The sequence below is a fragment of the Pseudophryne corroboree genome, chromosome 2, assembly GCF_028390025.1.
Source record: "Pseudophryne corroboree isolate aPseCor3 chromosome 2, aPseCor3.hap2, whole genome shotgun sequence".
Taxonomy (NCBI): domain Eukaryota; kingdom Metazoa; phylum Chordata; class Amphibia; order Anura; family Myobatrachidae; genus Pseudophryne; species Pseudophryne corroboree.
In genome coordinates this window covers 377,120,206-377,140,277 of record NC_086445.1, presented here as the reverse complement: position 1 = coordinate 377,140,277, position 20,072 = coordinate 377,120,206, and the positions used below count along the sequence as shown (strand labels likewise).

Sequence of the window (20,072 nt, the reverse complement as noted above, 5' to 3'; positions counted from 1 at the left end):
TGGTACCTACTAAATTATATTGTTATGTAATGGTCTATATGGCAACACTGGCTTTGATCAGGATAGGGATGACTTCATCCGGAATGCCTTTTTTCCTTCAGGATCCGGCGTTCAACCGCCATGCCGTCAAACGCAGCCGCGGTAAGTCTTGGAACAGACAGGGTCCTTGCTGGAGCAGGTCCCTTCTTAGAGGTAGAGGCCACGGATCCTCCGTGAGCATCTCTTGAAGTTCCGGTTACCAAGTCCTTCTTGGCCAATCCGGAACCACGAATATAGTGCTTACTCCTCTCCATCTTATCAATCTCAGTACCTTGGGTATGAGAGGCAGAGGAGGGAACACATACCCTGACTGGTACACCCACGGTGTTACCAGAGCGTCTACAGCTTATTGCCTGAGGGTCCCTGGACCTGGCGCAATACCTGTCGAGTTTTTAATCATGTGGAAGACTTCTGGGTGAAGTCCCCACTCTCCCGGGTGGAGGTCGTGCTGAGGAAGTCTGCTTCCCAGTTGTCCACTCCCGGAATGAATACTGCTGACAGTGCTATCACATGATTTTCCGCCCAGCGAAGAATCCTTGCAGCTTCTGCCATTGCCCTCCTGCTTCTTGTGCCACCCTGTCTGTTTACGTGGGTGACTGCCGTGATGTTGTCCGACTGGATCAACACCGGCTGACCTTGAAGCAGAGGTCTTGCTAAGCTTAGAGCATTGTAAATGTCCCTTAGCTTCAGGATATTTATGTGAAGTGATGTCTCCAGGCTTGACCATAAGCCCTGGATATTCCTTCCCTGTGTGACTGCTCCCCAGCCTCGCAGGCTGGCATCCGTGGTCACCAGGACCCAGTCCTGAATGCCTAATCTGCGGCCCTCTAGAAGGTGAGCACTCTGCAACCACCACAGGAGGGACACCCTTGTCCTTGGTGACAGGGTTATCCGCTGATGCATCTGAAGATGCGATCCGGACCATTTGTCCAGCAGGTCCCACTGGAAAGTTCTTGCGTGGAATCTGCCGAATGGGATTGCTTCGTAGGAAGCCACCATTTTACCCAGAACCCTTGTGCATTGATGCAGTGAGACTTAGCTCGGTTTTAGGAGGTTCCTGACTAGCTCGGATAACTCCCTGGCTTTCTCCTCCGGGAGAAACACCTTTTTCTGGACTGTGTCCAGGATCATCCCTAGGAACAGAAGACACGTCGTCGGAACCAGGTGCGATTTTGGAATATTGAGAATCCAATCGTGCTGCCGCAACACTACCTGAGATAGTGCTACACCGACCTCCAACTGTTCCCTGGATCTTACCCTTATCAGGGAATTGTCCAAGGAAGGGATAACTAAAATTCACTTCCTTCGAAGGAATATCATCATTTCGGCCATTACCTTGGTAAAGACCCGGGGTGCCGTGTACCATCCATACGGCAGCGTCTGAACTGATAGTGACAGTTCTGTACCATAAACCTGAGGTACCCTTGGTGAGAAGGGTAAATTTTGACATGAAGGTAAGCATCCTTGATGTCCCGAGACATCATGTAGTCCCCTTCTTCCAGGTTCGCAATCACTGCTCTGAGTGACTCAATCTTGAATTTGAACCTCTGTACGTAAGTGTTCAAAGATTTTAGATTTAGAATCGGTCTCACCGAGCCGTCCGGCTTCGGTACCACAACAGTGTGGAATAATACCCCGTTCCCTGTTGCAGGAGGGGTATCTTGATTATCACCTGCTGGGAATACAGCTTGTGAATGGCTTCCAAAACTGTCTCCCTGTCAGAAGGAGACATCGGTAAAGCCGACTTTAGGAAACGGCGAGGGGGAGACGTCTCGAATTCTAATTTGTACCCCTGAGATATCACCTGAAGGATCCAGGGGTCTACTTGCGAGTGAGCCCACTGCGCGCTGAAATTCATTGAGACGGGCCCCCCACCGTGCCTGATTCTGCTTGTAAAGCCCCAGCGTATACTGAGGGCTTGGCAGAGGCGGGAGAGGGTTTCTGTTCCTGGGAACTGGCTGATTTCTGCAGCCTTTTTCCTCTCCCTCTGTCACGGGGCAGAAATGAGGAACCTTTTGCCCGCTTGTCCACGAAAAGACTGCGCCTGATAATACGGCGTCTTCTCATGTTGAGAGGCGACCTGGGGTACAAACGTGGAATTCCCAGCTGTTGCCGTGGCCACCAGGTCTGAAAGACCGACCCCAAATAACTCCTCCCTTAATAAAGCAATACTTCCAAATGCCGTTTGGAATACGCATCACCTGACCACTGACGTGTCCATAACCCTCTACTGGTAGAAATGGACAACGCGCTTAGACTTGATGCCAGTCGGCAAATATTCCGCTGTGCATCACGCATATATAAAAATGCATCTTTTAAATTCTCTATAGGCAAAAATATACTGTCCCTATCTAGGGTATCAATATTTTCAGTCAGGGAATCCGACCACGCCAACCCAGCACTGCACATCCAGGCTGAGGCGATTGCTGGTCGCAGTATAACACCAGTATGTGTGTAAATACCTTTTAGGATACCCTCCTGCTTTCTATCAGCAGGATCCTTAAGGGCGGCCATCTCAGGCGAAGGTAGAGCCCTTACAAGCGTGTGAGCGCTTTATCCCCCCTAGGGGGTGTTTCCCAACGCACCCTAACCTCTGGCGGGAAAGGATATAATGCCAATAACATTTTATAAATTATCCGTTGTTATCGGGGGAAACCCACGCATCATCACACACCTCATTTAATTTCTCAGATTCAGGAAAACTACAGGTAGTTTTTCCTCACCGAACATAATACCCCTTTTTTGGTGGTACTCGTATTATCAGAAATGTGTAAAACATTTTTCATTGCCTCAATCATGTAACGTGTGGCCCTACTGGAAGTCACATTCGTCTCTTCACCGTCGACACTGGAGTCAGTATCCGTGTCGGCGTCTATATCTGCCATCTGAGGTAACGGGCGCTTTAGAGCCCCTGACGGCCTATGAGACGTCTGGACAGGCACAAGCTGAGTAGCCGGCTGTCTCATGTCAACCACTGTCTTTTATACAGAGCTGACACTGTCACGTAATTCCTTCCAACAGTTCATCCACTCAGGTGTCGACCCCCTAGGGGGTGACATCACTATTACAGGCAATCTGCTCCGTCTCCACATCATTTTTCTCCTCATACATGTCGACACAAAAGTACCGACATACAGCACACACACAGGGAATGCTCTGATAGAGGACAGGACCCCACTAGCCCTTTGGGGAGACAGAGGGAGAGTTTGCCAGCACACACCAGAGCGCTATATATATACAGGGATAACCTTATATAAGTGTTTTTCCCCTTATAGCTGCTGTATAGTTAATACTGCGCCTAATTAGTGCCCCCCTCTCTTTTTTTTAACCCTTTCTGTAGTGTAGTGACTGCAGGGGAGAGACAGGGAGCTTCCCTCCAACGGAGCTGTGAGGGAAAATGGCGCCAGTGTGCTGAGGAGATAGGCTCCGCCCCTTTTTCGCGGACTTTTCTCCTGCTTTTTTATGGATTCTGGCAGGGGTTAAATGCATCCATATAGCCCAGGAGCTATATGTGATGCATTTTTTTGCCATCCAAGGTGTTTTTATTGCGTCTCAGGGCGCCCCCCCCCAGCGCCCTGCACCCTCAGTGACCGAAGTGTGAAGTGTGCTGAGAGCAATGGCGCACAGCTGCAGTGCTGTGCGCTACCTTGTTGAAGACAGGACGTCTTCTGCCGCCGATTTTCCGGACCTCTTCTGCCTTCTGGCTCTGTAAGGGGGCCGGCGGCGCGGCTCTGGGACCCATCGAAGCTGGGCCTGTGATCGTCCCTCTGGAGCTAATGTCCAGTAGCCTAAGAAGCCCAATCCACTCTGCACGCAGGTGAGTTCGCTTCTTCTCCCCTTAGTCCCTCGATGCAGTGAGCCTGTTGCCAGCAGGTCTCACTGAAAATAAAAAACCTAATCTAAAACTTTCACTAAGAAGCTCAGGAGAGCCCCTAGTGTGCACCCTTCTCGTTCGGGCACAGAGATCTAACTGAGGCTTGGAGGAGGGTCATAGGGGGAGGAGCCAGTGCACACCAGATAGTCCTAAAGCTTTCTTTAGATGTGCCCAGTCTCCTGCGGAGCCGCTATTCCCCATGGTCCTTACGGAGTCCCCAGCATCCACTTAGGACGTTAGAGAAAAATAATTTTGCAGCGCCATTTACTGTCTTAATTCATGGTAGAAACTCATACGGTGGTAGCTGCCTATTGAAGATGTTTTGTTTACAAAGTTGGCAACATTACATATGCATCAGCTGTTTATATGCTGCAAGTTCCTAGTGAGTCTTGATGCTAATGAAAGTGTTTACTTCAAGATTCATCTAAGAATTTGTTTTAAAAGTAAAGTTTATGTATAGTATTTAAAACAGAGTGCTTCAATTGGGGGCTCCTTTGTGCTCGCCGCGCTGTCGGTATGCCGGCGGTCGGGCTCCCGGCGCCGGTATGCTGGTCGCCGGGAGCCCGAGCGCCGGCATACCATACTACACCCCTTCAATTGTCCCGCCCGTGACCAAAAACATACAAAAGTTTTTGTAGTGGGATAATGGTTCTGAGGTCAGGGGTACAGTTGGTTAGAAGTCAGCATTTGCTTAAATTAATTACCTCTAAAAATAATTTACTGAATTATACAGTTGCATTATCAGGATTTTAGCCTTTTTTAAGCTGTCCCACCCGTGAAAAATTGAGCACCAAGATTGAGACCAACAATTTTAGAACCTCCAAACGCTACATTTATTGTCATGAAAGTAGTTTGTCTTTTTATTTATTGTTTCCTGCAAGTTAAACTAAAATAGACCCATAGTTAATGAAATAGCAATATTAGCGAACATGAAACTTATTGTTGATTGCTCTTCATAGTTATGCTTGCCATACACCTGGACGGCTCACAATAGATGCAAGCCATCCCACGACCCCCCCTTCCCAGCCGCCTCCTCCAGCTCCCCGGTGTGCGATAGATTGTATGATGCTTTTGCGCCATATGAGCTACCGTACCTCCACAACTGCCCGCAGCCGTGATCGACTGATCAAATGTGCAGCACATATGATCAGTTGATGTGAAGTGCGACCCGCGGGGCAGCGCAGCGCACTGTATTCGCATCCAAAACATTCAAGATGTGCATGCGATGGCTAAAATGACGCATCAATACTGTATATTCATATACGATATCGATGTAGTATAGAGCCAGCTTTAGACTGTCAAGATTGGTGTTTCAATGTGCGGAATGTAATATGGGTGTGTTGTGTGTACTGGGGGTAATATGGTGAGGGGGCTATGTATAATGGAATAGAATAGTGCTGTGTGCACTGAGGGGTAGTGTGGAGGAGGGGCTGTGTATATGGAGTGAACAATCAGGGTGCTGTGTGCACTGAGGGGTGTTATGGTGGTGGGCTGTGTATAATGAAATTATTATGGGGGTGCTGTTTACACAGAGTATTATTATGGGGGGTGCTGTGCATACTAAGTGGTATTATCATTATGGGGGGTTTGTGCATGCTGAGGGGTATTATAAAGAGTGCTGTGTGTACTAAGGGGTGATCAGGGACATAACTACTGTATAGTGGGGCCTGGGAACTTCTGGACTTGCTATGGACCATTCTACTTGGTCGCTGGGTGCCTCCTTAGTGCCTGAGTGAGGTCTCTCTGCAGAACATCTCTGCCAGACCTCTATGTTATCCTAAATTCATTCCTTACACCTTGTCTACTAATCGGACTCATTTACCTCTAGCGATACTTGTTTTGGCTTGGGGTGCTGCACACAGCACAGGAGCATTCCATCCCTTAAAGGGACAGCTTTTGGACATACCATAGTTTACAGTGTTCACCATGGAAGAAAGAGAATGGAATTTGGTTTACTACCTGTAAAATCATTTCCTCCGAGTCCATGGGGGACACTGGACGCCCTCCCTTGCGTCCCTGGATGACTTGGGGGTTATTCTATGGGACATATAGAAATCCAGGTCTGCCAACCACTGTTTGGTGGCTGGTTTCTTTGCACCTGGTCTTCTCCTCCTCTTCCCTGTCCTTGGGCTTTGTTACTATTAGCTGTCAGTTCCAGAAATATCTTCCAGAAATACTGCTCACTACAGATATACTGACATTGCCCAGAGCTCCTTTGAGGATGACGATTCAGTGAAAGTTATGTTTTTGAAGGTTGTTGGGAAAAATGGAAAACTGTTCAAAACATATAAAAATTATATTAATTTTGTAACTGTTGATCAGATTCTTGCAGAGTTTCCTGCTATGTAAATGTGTTTGAACAGGGCTAAAATTGGAACGTAAAAAAAAAAAAAAAAACTACACAAAACAATAATATTTGTAATAAGACTAACATGTAAATTACAACAAAATTATTACACAGCAATAGACGTGCACTGTTTTACATACATAAAATGGGTGTTACTGAGAATTATTTTGCACTGTATCCCACCAGTGATAAAATAAACATCATTTCGCAAAAAAATAATACTTTTCTTCTTGTTTTTTATAACATATTCTACACCAAGTTCTCCCTTCACAATGGGTAAATTGTACATTTCATCCCACCTGTACGTTCAGAGAGTGTATAAAGTTGCTCGCTATGTGAGAAGATATGTCTACTTTCAGTCCCACCTGTGACACAAGTTTGAAAATCAATAACGCCATACCTAATGATACAAATAGAGCGTTACCATACACATCTTATAATACCATGCACACTGTATGTATGCAACCATAATAATGTAAATATACTTCAGAATAAGAGAGGAAGAACCTCTTTTGAGAAGAAAACCTTAGTGCAGGATGCAGTTAAATTGTCGACTGTCGGGAACCCGGTGGACAGGATACTGCCGCCAGAATACTGGCCACTGACATAGCCGACTGCCAGAATCCCAGCTAACGGGTCATTCCCAAACGTGACACCCAAAGTGTGAGAATAGAACCTGTGGCAAGCGCATGTAATATTCCATGAAAAAAAAAAAAATCATTTTGCAGCGCCATTTACTGTCTTAATGCATGTTAGAAACTCATACGGTGGTAGCTGCCTATTGAAGATGTTTTGTTTCCAAAGTTGCCAACATTACATATGCATCAGCTGTTTATATGCTGCAAGTTCCTAGTGAGTCTTGATGCTAATGAAAGTTTTTACTTCAAGATTCATCTAAGAATTTGTTTTAAAAGTAAAGTTTATGTATAGTATTTATTTAACTTGCAAAAACAGCTTTAATTGTCCCGTCCGTGACAAAAAACATACAGAAGTTTTTGTAGTGAGAAAATGGTTCTGACGTCAGGGGTACAGTTGGTTAGAAGTCAGCAGTTGCTTAATTACCTCTGAAAATAAATTTACTGAATTATTCAGTTGCATTATCGGGATTTTAACCTTTTTTACGCTGTCTTAACCGTGACAAATTGAGCACCAAGATTGAGACCAAAATGTAAATCCTCCAAAGGCTACATTTATTGTCATGAAAGTAGTTTGTCTTTTTACTTATTGTTTCCTGAAAGCTAAAACTAAAACAAACCTGTAGTTAATTACATAGCATATTAGCGAACATAAAACGTAATTGTCGATTGCTCTTCATAGAGTGGGAATAGAACCTGTGGCGAGTGCAGCGTGGCGAGCACAGCGAGCCCGCAACGGGACTCTTTGCACTTGCCTCGCTGCCAGCACACTTACTGCCGGGATGCTGTTTGTTATCGGTATACTGACGGCCAGCATCCCAGCTGCCGGTATATCATACTGATCCCCTTAGTGCAAATGTCCCACCCATGACAAAAGAATGCCCCTGATAGGACTTTGCATGCGCTGCCAGGGGGTGCTGGGAGGTATCTCAGGGGAAAATGAGAAAGATGCCCCTAGGCTTATGTTGGGCAACGTTGCCCACTGCATCCAAACCCCGGAATCTATCACAATCAGGGGCTTGGTGCATGTGTGTAAAGTTGTCAAACCTCCGAGGTTTGGCCGCATTTCAAAGGTTGGTGCATCCTGCCCATTGACAGAGGTTATTGCTAATGCTGTTCCTAGGACTTACACTTGCAGACTGTTATTTATTGCTGAAGTGAAGTGCTGTGTTTAATACACAGGTACCTAAGCATGTCTTGCTATGCAAGGGATGTGTGCATCTTGTATTTTTGGGCCCCATAGCAACATTTTGAAGGGGCCCCATCCCAATGCTTCTAGAGAGACATTTCTCTGCACCATTTGTTAATTTTATGCACCATAATGATGCCCTAGTTCATTTTCTGAACCATAGTGGTGTCCTAGTTAATGTTATGCCCAACAGTAGTGGCTTAGTTCATTTTATAAACCACAGTAGTGCTCTATATGGCTGCCAGTACACATTATGTAATCCACTACCCCTAATTCACATAATGACATACACTGTCCCGAATTACTTTTACATCACATTACAGTGCCCCCAGTTCATATTATGCCACACTATAGTGCCTCCACTTCATACTGTGCCACAACACAGTGCCCAAGTTCATATTGTGTAACATTATAATGTAATTCAGTTCATTTTATGCTACATTACAACGAGCAGGTCCAAGGGCATACCTAGGTATAGTGTAGTCCCAAAGGCAATAGTTTGTAACGGTCCCATTAAGGGTTGAGATGCCGGTAGCCAAGATCCCGGGGGTTCAGCATACTGCCGCTAGAATGCCGGCAGGGGAAGAGCGCGTAAAGAAGCCCCTTGCGGGCTCGCTGTGCTCGCCACGCTGCGGGCTCGGTGGCTCGCCACAGGTTCTATTCCCTCTTTATGGGTGTCGTGGACACCAACGAGTGTGAACAGCCCGTTAGCCGTGATTCAGGATGGCAGCATTGTCAGTGGTCGGGATTCCGGCATCGGTATCCTGAAGGCCGGCAACATAACTACATTCCCCCTGTATACCACCCAATGGTGGAAAAAAAAAAATCACATGTAACTCTAACAGGGAAGGTTGACCCCACTCAGCTCTGGGCTCCATAGCAGCTGCACTCCCTGAACCTATGGTAGCTATACCCTTGGATGTGTGATAGACCTTCACAAAAATATGGCTATATACAGCTAGTAACTTTAAAGCAATTTTCATAAATAGTATAGATGTGCAATTCCACACCTGAAATTCTAAACATACCTGAAACTTACATATAATGTGCCAATATCACATACTGAACAGCGAGTGTGTGACATGTACATACAGGAGACTAACAGAAAACATTTTTTAGTAGGAAAACACAATTTGTGCAATAAAATAAGATTTTACTCACCGGTAAATCTATTTCTCGTAGTCCGTAGTGGATGCTGGGAACTCCGTAAGGACCATGGGGAATAGACGGGCTCCGCAGGAGACTGGGCACTCTAAAAGAAAGATTAGGTACTATCTGGTGTGCACTGGCTCCTCCCTCTATGTCCCTCCTCCAGACCTCAGTTAGGATACTGTGCCCGGAAGAGCTGACACAATAAGGAAGGATTTTGAATCCCGGGTAAGACTCATACCAGCCACACCAATCACACCGTATAACTCGTGATACTATACCCAGTTAACAGTATGAAATATAACTGAGCCTCTCCACAGATGGCTCAACAATAACCCTTTAGTTAGGCAATAATTATATACAAGTATTGCAGACAATCCGCACTTGGGATGGGTGCCCAGCATCCACTACGGACTACGAGAAATAGATTTACCGGTGAGTAAAATCTTATTTTCTCTGACGTCCTAGTGGATGCTGGGAACTCCGTAAGGACCATGGGGATTATACCAAAGCTCCCAAACGGGCGGGAGAGTGCGGATGACTCTGCAGCACCGAATGAGAGAACTCAAGGTCCTCCTCAGCCAGGGTATCAAATTTGTAGAATTTAGCAAACGTGTTTGCCCCTGACCAAGTTGCAGCTCGGCAAAGTTGTAAAGCCGAGACCCCTCGGGCAGCCGCCCAAGATGAGCCCACTTTCCTCGTGGAATGGGCTGTTATTGATTTAGGATGCGGCAATCCAGCCGCAGAATGCTCCAGCTGAATTGTGCTGCAAATTCAGCGAGCAATAGTCTGCTTAGAAGCAGGAGCACCTATTTTGTTGGGTGCCTACAGGATAAAAAACGAGTCATTTTTCCTGACTCCAGCCGTCCTGGAAATATACATTTTTAAGGCCCTGACTACGTCCAGTAACTTGGAATCTTCCAAGTCCCTAGTAGCCGCAGGCACTACAATAGGTTGGTTCAAGTGAAAAGCTGATACCACCTTAGGGAGAAACTGGGGACGAGTCCTCAATTCTGCCCTATCCATATGGAAAATCAGATAAGGGCTTTTACATGACAAAGCCGCCAATTCTGACACACGCCTGGCCGAAGCCAAGGCCAATAACATGACCACTTTCCACGTGAGATATTTCAAATCCACAGTTTTAAGTGGCTCAAACCAATGTGATTTAAGAAACTCAACACCACGTTGAGATCCCAAGGTGCCACAGAAGGCACAAAAAAGGGGCTGAATATGTAGCACTCCCTTTACAAATGTCTGAACTCCAGGCAGTGAAGCCAGTTCTTTCTGGAAGAAAATCGACAGAGCCGAAATCTGGACCTTAATGGAACCCAAATTTAGGCCCATAGTCACTCCTGACTGTAGGAAGTGCAGAAAACGACCCAGCTGAAATTCCTCTGTTGGGGCCTTCCTGGCCTCACACCACGCAACATATTTTCGCCAAATATGGTGATAATGGTTTGCGGTTACTTCTTTCCTGGCTTTTATCAGCGTAGGAATGACTTCCTCCGGAATGCCCTTTTCCATCAGGATCCGGAATTCAACCGCCATGCCGTCCAACGCAGCCGCGGTAAGTCTTGGAACAGACAGGGCCCCTGCTGTAGCAGATCCTGTCTGAGCGGTAGAGGCCATGGGTCCTCTGATATTATTTCTTGAAGTTCTGGGTACCAAGCTCTTCTTGGCCCATCCGGAACCACGAGTATCGTTCTTACTCCTCGTTTTCTTATTATTCTCAGTACCTTTGGTATGAGAGGCAGAGGAGGGAATACATAAACCGACTGGTACACCCACGGTGTCACTAGAGCGTCCACAGCTATCGCCTGAGGGTCCCTTGACCTGGCGCAATATCTATTTTTTTTGTTTAGGCGGGACGCCATCATGTCCACCTGTGGCCTTTCCCAACGGTTTACCAACAGTTGGAAGACTTCTGGATGAAGTCCCCACTCTCCCGGGTGTTGGTCGTGTCTGCTGAGGAAGTCTGCTTCCCAGTTGTCCACTCCCGGAATGAACACTGCTGACAGTGCTAAGACGTGATTTTCCGCCCATCGGAGAATCCTTGTGGCTTCTGCCATCGCCATCCTGCTTCTTGTGCCGCCCTGTCGGTTTACATGGGCGACTGCCGTGATGTTGTCTGATTGGATCAGTACCGGCTGGTTTTGAAGCAGAGGCCTTGCCTGACTTAGGGCATTGTAAATGGCCCTCAGTTCCAGAATATTTATGTGTAGGGACGACTCCTGACTTGACCAAAGTCCTTGGAAATTTCTTCCCTGTGTGACTGCCCCCCAGCCTCGAAGGCTGGCATCCGTGGTTACCAGGACCCAGTCCTGTATGCCGAATCTGCGGCCCTCTTGAAGATGAGCACTCTGCAGCCACCACAGTAGAGATACCCTGGTCCTTGGAGGCAGGGTTATCAGCCGATGCATCAGAAGATGCGATTCCGACCACTTGTCCAAGAGGTCCCACTGAAAGGTTCTTGCATGGAACCTGCCGAATGGAATTTTGCTTCGTAAGAAGCTACCATTTTTCCCAGGACTCGTGTGCAGTGATGCACCGATACCTGTTTTGGTTTCAGGAGGTCTCTGACTAGAGATGACAGCTCCTTAGCTTTCTCCTGCGGGAGAAACACTTTTTTCTGTTCTGTGTCCAGAACCATCCCCAGGAACAGCAGGCGTGTGGTAGGAACCAGCTGTGACTTTGGAATGTATAGAATCCATCCGTGCTGTTGTAGCACTTCCCGAGATAGTGCTACTCCGACCAACAACTGCTCCATGGACCTCGCCTTTATAAGGAGATCGTCCAAGTACGGGATAATTAAAAACTCCCTTTTTTTCGAAGGAGTATCATCATTTCTGCCATTACCTTGTTAAAGACCCTCGGTGCCGTGGACAGTCCAAACGGCAGTGTTTGGAATTGGTAATGGCAATCCTATACCACAAATCTGAGGTACTCCTGGTGAGGATGGTAAATGGGGACATGTAGGTAAGCATCCTTGATGTCCAGGGATACCATGTAATCCCTCTCCTCCAGGCTTGCAATAACCGCCCTGAGCGATTCCATCTTGAACTTGAATTTTTTTATGTATGTGTTCAAGGACTTCAAATTTAAAATGGGTCTCACCGAACCGTCCGGTTTCGGTACCACAACCAGTGTGGAATAGTAACCCCGTCCTTGTTGAAGTAGGGGCACCTTGACTATCACCTGCTGGGAATACAGCTTGTGAATTGCCTCTAGCACAGCCTCCCTGCCTGAGGGAGTTGTCGGCAAGGCAGATTTGAGGAAACGGCGGGGGGGAGATGCCTCGAATTCCAGCCTGTACCCCTGAGATACTACTTGAAGGATCCAGGGATCCACCTGTGAGCGAGCCCACTGATCGCTGAAATTTTTGAGGCGGCCCCCCACCGTACCTGGCTACGCCTGTGGAGCCCCCGCGTCATGCGGTGGACTCAGAGGAAGCGGGGGAAGAATTTTGATTCTGGGAACTGGCTGACTGGTGCAGCTTTTTCCCTCTTCCCTCGTCTCTGTGCAGAAGGGAAGCGCCTTTGACCCGCTTGCTTTTCTGAAGCCGAAAGGACTGTACCTGATAATACAGTGCTTTCTTAGGCTGTGAGGAAACCTGAGGTAAAAAATTTTCTTCCCAGCTGTTGCTGTGGATACGAGGTCCCAGAGACCATCCCCAAACAATTCCTCACCCTTATAAGGCTCTATGCGCCTTTTAAAGTCAGCATCACCTGTCCAGTGTCGGGTCTCTAATACCCTCCTGACAGAATGGACATTGCATTAATTCTGGATGCCAGCCGGCAAAATATCCCTCTGTGCATCCCTCATATATAAGACGACGTCTTATGTTCGCAAAATAGTATCCCTGTTTGACAGGGTTACAGACCACGCTGCAGCAGCACTATCTGCAGGTCTCAGTCTAGTACCTGAGTGTGTAAATACAGACTTCAGGATAGCCTCCTGCTTTTTATCAGCAGGTACCTTCAAAGTGGCCGTATCCTAAGACGGCAGTGCCACCTTTTTTGACAAACGTGTGAGCGCCTTATCCACCCTAGGGGATATCTCCCAGCGTAACTTATCCTCTGGCGGGAAAAGGTACGCCATCAGTAACTTTTTAGAAATTACCAGTTTCTTATCGGGGGAACCCACGCTTTTTCACACTTCATTCACTCATTTGATGGGGGAACAAAACACTGCCTGCTTTTTCTCCCCAAACATAAAACCCTTTTTTAATGGTACTTGGGTTAATGTCAGAAATGTGTAACACATTTTATATTGCCGGGATCATGTAACGGATGTTCCTAGTGGATTGTGTATATGTCTCAACCTCGTCGACACTGGAGTCAGACTCCGTGTCGACATCTGTGTCTGCCATCTGAGGGAGCGGGCGTTTTTGAGCCCCTGATGGCCTTTGAGACGCCTGGGCAGGCGCGGGCTGAGAAGCCGGCTGTCCCATAGCTGTTACGTCATCCAGCCTTTTATGTAAGGAGTTGACACTGTCGGTTAATACCTTCCACCTATCCATCCACTCTGGTGTCGGCCCACAGGGGGCGACATCCTATTTATCGGCATCTGCTCCGCCTCCACATAAGCCTCCTCATCAAACATGTCGACACAGCCGTACCGACACACCGCACACACACAGGGAATGCTCTGACTGAGGACAGGACCCCACACAGCCCTTTGGGGAGACAGAGAGAGAGTATGCCAGCACACACCAGAGCGCTATATAATGTAGGGATAAACACTATCACTGAGTGAATTTTCCCCAATAGCTGCTTGTATAAACAATATTGCGCCTAAATTTAGTGCCCCCCCTCTCTTTTTAACCCTTTGAGCCTGAAAACTACAGGGGAGAGCCTGGGGAGCTGTCTTCCAGCTACACTGTGAAGAGAAAATGGCGCCAGTGTGCCGAGGGAGATAGCTCCGCCCCTTTTTCGCAGACTTTTCTCCCGCTTTTTTATGGATTCTGGCAGGGGTAATTATCACATATATAGCCTCTGGGGCTATATATTGTGATTATTTTGCCAGCCAAGGTGTTTTTATTGCTGCTCAGGGCGCCCCCCCCCCAGCGCCCTGCATCCTCAGTGACCGGAGTGTGAAGTGTGTATGAGGAGCAATGGCGCACAGCTGCAGTGCTGTGCGCTACCTTGGTGAAGACTGAAGTCTTCTGCCGCCGATTTTCCGGACCATCTTCATGCTTCTGGCTCTGTAAGGGGGACGGCGGCGCGGCTCCGGGAACGAACACCAAGGACGGGTCCTGCGGTCGATCCCTCTGGAGCTAATGGTGTCCAGTAGCCTAAGAAGCCCAAGCTAACTGCAAGCAGGTAGGTTCGCTTCTTCTCCCCTTAGTCCCTCGTTGCAGTGAGCCTGTTGCCAGCAGGTCTCACTGTAAAATAAAAAACCTAACATATACTTTCTTTCTAGGAGCTCAGGAGAGCCCCTAGTGTGCATCCAGCTCGGCCGGGCACAGAAATCTAACTGAGGTCTGGAGGAGGGGCATAGAGGGAGGAGCCAGTGCACACCAGATAGTACCTAATTTTTCTTTTAGAGTGCCCAGTCTCCTGCGGAGCCCGTCTATTCCCCATGGTCCTTACGGAGTTCCCAGCATCCACTAGGACGTCAGAGAAACATTAATGGTATTTACGACTATTACCACTTCACTGATTTCAGGACATATGAGAATTAACCTAATTTGCTTCTAGCACACTTACCCCTTACTTAAGTTGTTTTAATTTGGACTTTAATAGTATTAGGCATCAAATCTTGCAGCACATTGGGGGTAATTCCAAGTTGATCGCAGCAGGAAATTTTTTAGCAGTTGGGCAAAACCATGTGCAGTGCAGGGGAGGCAGATATAACATGTGCAGAGAGAGATAGATTTGGGTGTGGTGAGTTAAATCTGCAATCTAAATTGCAGTGTAAAAGTAAAGCAGCCAGTATTTACCCTGCACAGAAACAAAATAACCCACCCAAATCTAACTCTCTCTGCAAATGTTATATCTGCCCCACCTGCAGTGCACATGGTTTTGCCCAACTGCTAAAAAAATTCCTGCTGCGATCAACTTGGAATTACCCCCATTATTTATGGTGTGCGCAATTAATACTAATGTTTGTTAGGGATTCTCGGCTATAAATAGAATTAAAATGTGTAGTTCAAGACAAGCAGACATTGTAAGGAACCAATGGATAAACACTGCAGTATAGTATGCACTACACCAGAAGGTCAGAGAATAAGGAGAACAGCGGGTTAATCACAGCGAGGACTGCGCTGCTCCTCCCTGGTGTACTATATGGTTCCTGGCAGGGGGCTGCTGTGACCTGTTCCGGCGCGTTCCGGGCAACACAGACAGACCCCTTTCTTTTGCAGCGATATATAGTACAAATTGTTCCTATCTGTAATTTAGATTATGTGCACGGTATTCGCTATAAAGACTGGGCAGCCTGAGGCTGAGAGGCAAGTCATATAACAGAAGATAAGGCTCCAAGAAGAATATGTTACAACTGCAATATCAAAACCATGCTAAAGTACGACTGCTAGACAGTGCTACAAAACACTTGCAGTGCAATAACAGTACAGACACGCGTGTGCCATACACAGCCATATCGCTGTCACACACACAGACATGGCGCAAGCCAACGCACAGCCGCTTGCTCACACGCATGTGTCACTTCCGCTCCAACTAGTCACGGAAACTACTCACAGTAATGTCACCTTGCCGGGGGGGAGCAGCAGCCTCTGCAGCAACGCCATCTTCCGCCGTGTCAGTGTCCTGCTGCGGAGAGGGGCGGCTGCGGGAGGGCGGGGATGGACACTTCCCTCCTTGATGAACTTGGTTCATATAATGTAGTAGTAACTTGCAGGTGAACGAGGTCAGGGTTTGTTTGAGGAGTATTGTTTATAATGTGAGCTCTATTTAGTGTTGATGATATGCTGAGTCTTGTAGTTCTACAGCAGCAAGCAGCAGTAGAGACCAGGCAACAAAAGTTTGCTTTATCTAACGTTCAAAGCATACCCTCCAACTGTACCTTTTTAATAGGTACAGTACCTTTTTTTTATGGTCTGTACCTATTTTTGGCTCTCCAAACGTCCATTGAAAGTATAGGAAAAGAGGAGTGGACACGCCCCTTTACCCGTGGCCACGCCCCTTTTTTCTAATTTGTACCGATTTCTGTGTGTAAAATGTTGGAGGGTATGCCAAAGCGGTAAGCTGACAGGCAGTAGCGGATCTTGCCACGGGCAAGCAGGACTTTTGCCCGGGGCGCCGCCTTCCGGAGGGCGCAGGGCGCCATCCGGAGGGCGCTGCACCAGGGCAAGATCCGCTGCTGCTGTGTGCTGGCCGCTGCCGCCCTGAAGGGAAATTTCCCTTCGTGGAGAGGTCCTTTACTGTGCGGTGCGCGATGGCGTCATCGCGCACCGCACAGCAAAGGTCCTCTCCACGAAGGGAGCTAGACGCGAGCGTCTAGTTCCCTTCGTGGAGAGGACCTTTGCTGTGCGGTGCGTGATGACGTCATTGCGCACCGCACATCATTTCAGTCTGTACAGGGGGCATAAATGACCACGCCCCCTGTATGAAGCCACGCCCCCTATTGCCGCCCGAGGCGCACAGAGCGCCAGAACCGTCCCTGCTGACAGGCATTGTAAGCATGCGAGCAGGGCCTTCCTACCTCTATGTCTGTTTTTTTTTACCCAGTTTTGTTCTGTTACTGTTGTTCTAATTGTAAAGCGCAACAGAATATGCTGCGCTATATAAGAAACTGTTAATAAATAATAAATGCTGGTGCTTGTGCTTCAAACCACTTGGATAGCGGTAGGTTGTCCAGGCATACTTACTGTACAGGTTGAGTATCCCATATCCAAATATTCCGAAATACGGAATATTCCGAAATACGGACTTTTTTGAGTGAGAGTGAGATAGTGAAACCTTTGTTTTCTGATGGCTCAATGTACACAAACTTTGTTTAATACACAAAGTTATTCAAAATATTGTATTAAATGACCTTCAGGCTGTGTATAAGGTGTATATGAAACATAAATGAATTGTGTGAATGTAGACACACTTTGTTTAATGCACAAAGTTATAAAAAATATTGGCTAAAATTACCTCCAGGCTGTGTGTATAAGGTGTATATGTAACATAAATACATTCTGTGCTTAGATTTAGGTCCCATCACCATGATATCTCATTATGGTATGCAATTATTCCAAAATACGGAAAAATCCCATATCCAAAATACCTCTGGTCCCAAGCATTTTGGATAAGGGAGACTCAACCTGTATATAATTTCCAATCAATGGTGTCCCGAGGAGGGAGGGGGGGGGGGGGGGGGGTACAGATTACCTGGGCCCATGCATGCCAGGGGGCCCTGGCCAGAGCACACCAATAGCCATTTCTCATACGTCCTAGAGGATGCTGGGGTCACATCAAGAACCATGGGGTATAGACGGGATCCGCAGGAGACATGGGCACTTTAAGACTTTGAATGGGTGTGAACTGGCTCCTCCCTCTGCCCCTCCTCCAGACTACAGTTTTAGATCTGTGCCCAGGCAGACTGGATGCACACTGAGGAGCTCTACTGAGTTTCTCGGAAAATACTTTATGTTAGTTTTTTTATTTTCAGGGAGAACTGCTGGCAACAATCTCCCTGCATCGTGGGACTTAGGGGAGAGAAGTCAGACCTACTTCTAATGAGTTTAAAGGCTCTGCTTCTTGGCTACAGGACACCATTAGCTCCTGAGTGTTTGGAACACTAGGTACGCCTAGGGGTTCACTCCCAGAGCCCACCGTCACCCCCCTTGCAGAGCCAGAAGTCAGAAGACAGGTGAGTAGAAGAAGAAAAGAAGACTTCAGTGACGGCTTCTGAGGTACTGCACAGCGATCGCGCTGCGCACCATGCTCCCACACAGCGGCACTACAGGGTGCAGGGCGCAGGGGGGGCGCCCTGGGCAGCATAAAATCTTCATTAAGGCTGGCAATGTGGATAATAAGTGCCTAGGCACTAAATCCTAACCCGCGCCAGTGTCATTATAGTAAAAAATAGTGGGGCTGAAGCGCGCCATTAAGGGGGTGGGGCTTAGACCTCACAGCTCACACAGCCAGCGCCATTTTCTCTTGTGAAAACGCTGGTCCTCCCACACACTGCTGAAAGTATCAGGGTGAAAAACGGGGGGGGGGGGGGGGGGGCAGTAAAGGTGGTGAAATATATGTTTAATATAAACTGCTGCAGGTTTGGGGCATTTTATAATGTTCAATACCGCTATTAAGCACTGGGTTATGAGCTGGCAAACTTTTTCTGTGTCTCTCTGATGAGTCTGTCCCCTATATGTCGGTGTTTAGTACACGTGTGTCGGCATGTCGGTGGCGGAGTGCTTCCTGCAAACGGCTGGGGGAGGGACCCTGTCGGCACCGCTGACTCCTTATAGTACTTGATACAAGTGTGTCAACAGGTCGGGGGATGAATGTTTTTCCTAAGAGAAAAGTATATTAGGGAAACAGACGTGTGTGGGTGGCCCTGTCGGCACCACCAATATCTGTCTGGGCAAAAGAATTGCATGTGAATGTGATGCATAACAGAAAAGGCTATGTATGTGTATGTATGTATGTATGTATATATATATATATATATATATATATATATAGTAAGGCTGCATAAATCGTGTCACAAGACATAGTAATATCTGGAGTAAAATGTTATTTTGCCCAGTTACTACTCCCTAATACCGACACAGATGCGTCTTCCTATGTCGACAATAATGTTTCCTGAGGAGATCCCGAAAAAGAAGGAGCATTTAGTGCATGATTAGTGTATGAGGAGGACGTATTAACGTCACTGAGGACCCTGCTGTTCCGAACAGAGGGATCTATGTATGTGTATGTGTGTATATATATATATATATATATATATATATATATATATATATATATATATATATATATATATGTGTGTGTGTTGTACACATGCATACACGTACAGATACATTTATGATACAGCTGAAGTAACATTCCTCATTTTCATGTGCTGAACGCTCTGTGGAGAACGTCTGGGTCGACCCTGACATGATGGTTTCAAATCCTCAGGAGGATTCCGATTGTTTTGTTCTTTTCCCGCCGCGGATAGAATAAAGTGGGAGTCACCCCCTGTTCTGCACGGGGCTCTGTCACAAAGCCAGTGGATCATATGTAGGAAGCTACGATATATTCTAGTTATGTGGCCACGCATACGTTAGTTAAACCTGCCATTGCATGCGCATGGGGGAGTAGTAGTATTCAAAAATGGTCGGTTACCTGGTCATCCGTTATAGATACCCTGGGGAGAGATGAGATACTCCGTACATTGGCTCATATCAAGGACGCTGCAGCATACTTTTGTGCGACTGCAGGGGATATGGCACTCTCGGGTTCGCGACCCATCTCCATGGTGGTCTCGGCTACGAGGGCGTGGTGGATTCACCAACGGAATGCTGAGGCTGACTCAGAGAAGAAATGGAGTCTCTTCCCTAGGAAGGTGAAGCCTGATTTGGTGACTGCCTAGTTATTGTGATCTCGGCAGATACCGCTGGTAAGTCTACCTTCTTGCCCTATGTTCCCTCACAACGGATGATGACGCATCATTGTCGGATGCAGTCATTGAGGACCAATTGATACAGATTCCCTTTTCTTTGCAGGTAGAGGAAGGAGAAAAGGGAAGAGGTCCGCAACCTCTTCAAGATCACAGGAGCAGACATCATCCTCTGTTCTGCCACATCCACCGCATGACGCTGGGACTCTCTTGCGGGAGCCCACACCGGTGGGGCCACGTCTAAAACTCTTCAGTCAGTCCTGGAACGGACCTGGACCCGGG

At 47.3% G+C, this 20,072-nt stretch overlaps 1 protein-coding gene across 1 annotated transcript in view; it reads right to left on the bottom strand.

Annotated features, from left to right (window-relative positions):
- CLYBL (citramalyl-CoA lyase) overlaps nt 1-16,100 on the bottom strand; it is a 986,589-nt gene extending 970,489 nt beyond the window's left edge. The window contains 1 exon segment of the mRNA XM_063953228.1: nt 15,935-16,100. Within this exon segment, the coding sequence (XP_063809298.1) occupies nt 15,935-15,984 (50 nt within the window). The 5' untranslated portion in view covers nt 15,985-16,100.
- Nucleotides 16,101-20,072: the final 3,972 nt, after the last annotated feature.